General features: G+C 48.1%; 1 protein-coding gene across 1 annotated transcript in view; it reads left to right on the top strand.

The window, feature by feature from the left end:
• Positions 1 to 4660, top strand: part of HMGCL (3-hydroxymethyl-3-methylglutaryl-CoA lyase) — a 4937-nt gene extending 277 nt beyond the window's left edge. Inside the window, exons 2-9 of the mRNA XM_010576087.1 lie at positions 75 to 161; positions 400 to 507; positions 930 to 1025; positions 1550 to 1698; positions 2317 to 2380; positions 2756 to 2944; positions 3063 to 3188; positions 3595 to 4660. Of these exons, the coding sequence (XP_010574389.1) occupies positions 75 to 161; positions 400 to 507; positions 930 to 1025; positions 1550 to 1698; positions 2317 to 2380; positions 2756 to 2944; positions 3063 to 3188; positions 3595 to 3696 (921 nt within the window). The 3' untranslated portion in view covers positions 3697 to 4660. The remainder of the gene's footprint in view (positions 1 to 74; positions 162 to 399; positions 508 to 929; positions 1026 to 1549; positions 1699 to 2316; positions 2381 to 2755; positions 2945 to 3062; positions 3189 to 3594) is intronic.
• The last annotated feature ends 245 nt before the right edge of the window (positions 4661 to 4905 follow it).

Here is a 4905-nt window from a genome sequence, read left to right as displayed (position 1 = left end):
CGGCCGGTGAGCGGGGCCGGGGGGCTCGGGGCCGGGGCTGGGGGGCTCGGCTGACGTTCTCCCTCTGTCCCCAGGTCAGCGCCGCGGCGGCGGCCGGAGCCTTCCCGAAGCGTGTGAAGGTGGTGGAGGTGGGGCCGCGCGACGGGCTGCAGAACGAGAAGGTACGGGCGGGCCTGGGAGCTCCTCAGCCCTTCCCGGTCCCTCTCTGAGGGGGGTTTCTCTAACCAGATACCCGTGAGGTGCCGTTGTGCCCCGCTGACAGGGTCGTGGGTTTGTTGTTTGTTTTTTTTTTAAACACCGCTTTTTGATGTTGAAAGCTGAGGGGTGGTGGTTTGCAGTGGTGGAAAAGTTTCTTGTGGAAATAATAACGTCAGGTCGTTTTTCTTTTCTTTTTCTTAGAACGTTGTACCAACACCAGTGAAGATCAACTTAATCAATATGCTGTCAGAGACAGGGCTTCCAGTTATAGAGGCCACCAGCTTTGTTTCCCCCAAATGGGTTCCTCAGGTCAGTATTCAAATGGGATTTACAATTGTATGTTATAAAAATGCCTAATAATAGATAGTAATCCAGTGAAAAGATTCTGCTGGCTCCGAAATCCTTGTTACTGTGGCTTGTAACTGGGCAAGAAGCAGCAAAGCCAAATAAAAGAGCTTGCAACATCCCAGGCATTCCCTTTGGACCTGGTAAAAGAGCAAATGTGCAGCTCAAATACAAACAGCTGGTTGTGCACGTGTTGGTGTTGGCTTGGCTGGGTGACTGAACTATGATCCTTTGCAGGGCACAATGCTGTTTGCTCTTGAGAGGCCCATTTCTCTTATTCCTAAATATTTCTGTTCCCATTATAAAAAGGAATTTTAAAAATAATTTTAGAATTTGCAGAAGTGGTTGTTGTCACCCTTAGAAACCTTTCCGTGTTTACTTTGCAGATGGCTGACCATGCTGAAGTCATGCGAGGAATTAATAAGTTGCCTGGTATAAGTTATCCTGTGCTGACCCCTAATCTGAAAGGATTTCAGGCAGCGGTAAGAGATGGCAGCGTCTGAATGTTCACGGTGCCTCATGTGCAGAGTTGCCTACGAAGGAACATTTAAATAGTGATTAAGGGTGGGAAATGCAACTTCATTCTGGCAGGCAGCAGTCTCATCTTGTAGTTCCTTTTCAAGGGATCGTTTTGTTGGGGAAAGAGAAACCTCTTGTTTGTAATAGAAAACACCTTGATACATTTTCTATTATTAAAAAAAAAAAAGTAATCTATTTTGACAGTGATGCTTTCAGTCTTACCTGCATGTCCCACAGCTCTCCTGACTACATCCAGCTGATGTAGCTTTACTGCTGCATCTGTAACTTTACACTTTGTTTGAAGACAAACTTGCATGTGTCATCATGCTTTTGCTGTAGAATGAACTGAGAAAAGAATGGGGTTATTTGGGGAAAAATTGGGGAAAAAATATTTTTTACAAAATAAGAGAACTGTACTCATGGTTGTGCTTGTCATTTCCCTTGCAAGAGAAATCAGCTTGCTTTAATTTATGCTTTCTGTTGGCAGGTGGCAGCAGGGGCCAAAGAAGTGGCGATCTTTGGAGCAGCATCTGAGCTTTTCACTAAGAAGAACATCAACTGTTCCATAGATGAGAGTTTGGAGAGATTCAGTGAAGTGATGACCGCAGCGAGAGCAGCCAGCATTCCTGTCCGGGGGTAAGAAGTTCCTGCTGCGAACTTTGCATCGAGCAGGTCATGTGGAGAGGTGTGACTGCTTGAGTTTATCTCTTTGGAGTCCAGGCCGTACAGTGCTGGGGAGTGGGATTTCTTTTAAACATTACCTTTTTTTGGGGGGTGTCTCTCTACCTGGACGGTAGCAAGCAGTTGTGAGCTCAGTGCATTGAGAAGCATTAATTTGGAAACACCACCACACTAACAGAGTTTCAGATGCTGGCTTGGTGCAAAGCCTGCAGCACTCATGACAGTTTACACTCTTCCATTTGGATTCGCCCTTTGTGTAATTATTCTGTCTTCAGCCTTACCAAATGGTCCAAAATAATACTAGCTTCTTGGCAGACATTCCACATGGAATTGCGTAGATCCACAAACGTAGCAGTCCTGTGTACTCTCGTCTTGGCAAATTTTTCATGTCCATGGAAGAAGTAATTGTTGAGTAGTTAATTACATAAGCTTTGTCCACATGACTGATTTTTAGAATATGAAATTAATTCTTCCATTGTATAGAGCATGCAAGATGCAGCACAAGTCCTGACTAATTTGGCCATGATCTTGCTTTAGTTCTCTAGCTAAAAGTACGTATTATTTTAATCATAGATACGTGTCCTGTGTCCTCGGATGTCCCTATGAAGGGAAGATTTCTACAGCTAAAGTTGCAGAGGTGAGTTCATCATAAATATAACCAGAATTTCTGAGACGTTTTTGTCTCCCTTTTGTGGATGTGAATTGGGCACTGGGGGCTGGAGGATGTGTCAAACCGTTTAACCAAAGACACAGGGAAGACCGGGGAAGGTTACAGCTAGCTGCCACCCTAGGGGGGAGGGAAGACTGAGTCTAGCTGCAATGGACAGGGGAATTCAGGGAGGTGTGGGGACCTGGAGACTTTTGATCTCAGAGAAGAGTCTCCTGGCTGTTGTCCCCATGGCTGTTGTGCTCCAGGGAAGCATACACTGATTCCTCTGTACAGCAGGTCTCCAGCTCTGGGGAAGGGAATGGCAAAGCTGCCTTTTCAGTAAGCATCTTGGGTTTTGGACAGGTCTCAAAGAAGATGTACTCAATGGGATGCTACGAGATTTCCCTGGGTGACACCATTGGTATTGGGACCCCAGGGAGCATGAAGGAGATGCTGACAGCAGTCATGAAAGAGGTGCCAGTTGGGGCCCTTGCTGTTCACTGCCATGATACCTACGGGCAAGCTCTTGCCAACATCTTGGTAGCACTTCAGGTAAGGTTCTTGCTTTCCTTGAGTTTTTTTTTGTGCTTGCTTGTGAACCATAGATTTGAGGAACAGGACCACAGTTTGTCCTTTAAGAGGAGTTTACTGATAGTGGTTTTGTTTGCAGATGGGTGTGAGTGTGGTTGATGCTTCTGTCGCTGGCCTTGGAGGCTGCCCCTACGCCCAAGGAGCATCAGGAAATGTTGCTACAGAGGACTTGGTGTACATGCTGAATGGCCTGGGAATCCACACGGTAAGCGCAAGCAGCTTTTGCCTGGAGCACCTGAGCCTCCCGCACAATGGCTCTGTTTGGGTTTCAGCAGGAGTTCAAAATTTGGCCCGGGGAGCCTGAGCATAGTGGGTACAGCTGGAGGATCACTCTGGGTCAGCCAGGCTGTGCCTGGGGGCCTTGTCTTGCCACACTAATCCCACCCCCACCCACCGGGAGCATTTCCTTCTCTCCCTTTTTCAGTGCTCTGCAATTTGGCACTTGCTCTCAGAATCACACTAGTGAGCAGCAGGCACTGAGGGCCTCGTTAATGTACCTTTAAAGGCTCCCTCACCGCCTCCTAGTCTCTCCCAGTGATGCCAGTTGTTAGTGGACAGCTTTATGTGGCAGAACCAGTACCAAGGCATGTCGTATCTTTTTTCCCGTGAAGGGTGTAGATCTGCAGAAGCTGATGGACACGGGCACGTTTATTTGCAATGCTCTCAACAGACGAACCAATTCCAAAGTGTCCCAGGCATCTTGCAGACTGTGATACTGAATCGCGTTTCTCCTTGGATTAAGAAGAAAGCAAGGATCCGGCATTGGCCGTGTTTCCCCTCTGTTCTGCTGCCTCTGATCTTCAGTGCTCCTTCCAGACTCAGTGCTTGAGAGGAAATGCATAATCCATCAGAATCTATAAAGAAATGAAAAAACCAAGAAGACTATATTCAACCTTGAAGGTGTTAGCCACTTGCCTTAGAGAAGGGAGGACATGGGTGGGCCGAGGGAGAAGTAGCGGCTGCAACACTTGCCTTCTCGCAGAGAGCTGCGGTCTTTGGCACCAGCTCAGAACAGCATCTGATAACTTCTGCCTTGAGAGTGTGTTGCCATAAACTCCCAGCAGAGGATAAACCACAGCTTTTCCAGTTAGAGCACTTCTCCAGGTCGGGCTTGACCCTTCTTCCTTTCTCTCTCCTCGCTACAAATGTTAAGACTGAAATCAAAAGTCTCCCCTTTGTCATTCACGTGTCAAGGGGCAACCTTGGACCTTCTGTCTTAGCATCTAGGGGTTGTAATAAAGGACTGTATCTGTTGTAAGATACTTTTAAATACTAGGAGTAATTATCACATTATTTAACATTCTAAACTATTAGAAATTTGGTTTAACTAAACCCATTAAAGAGCTTTTGCTGCTCGTTGGGTTCCAAGTGCCTCTTCTACCAGCACTCAATGTGGAAACGCTGCACCATCATGGGCTGTGGCCGATCCCCTGAGAGCAGACAGCGTGGAACACGCTGATTCTGTACGCACGGGTACTCCTCACGGTAGACAGGTCCTAGGGAAGTCTTCCCCCGTCTTCTATTTAAAATAATTTATTTAACAGTTTATTTGTGAGACCAGAGACAAGTGCAGAGACCTTGTAGCTGTGTGCTGCACCTTTCTCTGACCTTCCCAGCGTGCTGTATACGGGACCGTCCCTCCGGGTGTCTTCGCATCACTTCAATAAGCTGTAACACTTAAATAAACCGTAACACTGAAATAAGCTGCCTTCGGTGAATAAATCGGTGGGTTTCAGCCTGGGGCTCGGCGCCCTCCTCCCGCCGCTAGGGGGCGCTGCGCGATTGGATGCTCCCTGCCCCTCCCCGCGGGGCGTCTGGTGTGGCCACGCCCTCTCTGCCCGGCGCGCCAATGGCCGCCGTCCCTCTACGCTACTCCCCGCCCCGGGGGAGGGGGCGTGGCGACGGCACTCCGCGCATGCGCT

The sequence above is a fragment of the Haliaeetus leucocephalus genome, unplaced genomic scaffold (genome assembly GCF_000737465.1).
Source record: "Haliaeetus leucocephalus isolate CR32 unplaced genomic scaffold, Haliaeetus_leucocephalus-4.0 Scaffold517, whole genome shotgun sequence".
Taxonomy (NCBI): Eukaryota; Metazoa; Chordata; class Aves; order Accipitriformes; family Accipitridae; genus Haliaeetus; species Haliaeetus leucocephalus.
The sequence above is the reverse complement of the archived record's forward strand: the minus strand, read 5'-3'. Positions and strand labels throughout refer to the sequence as shown.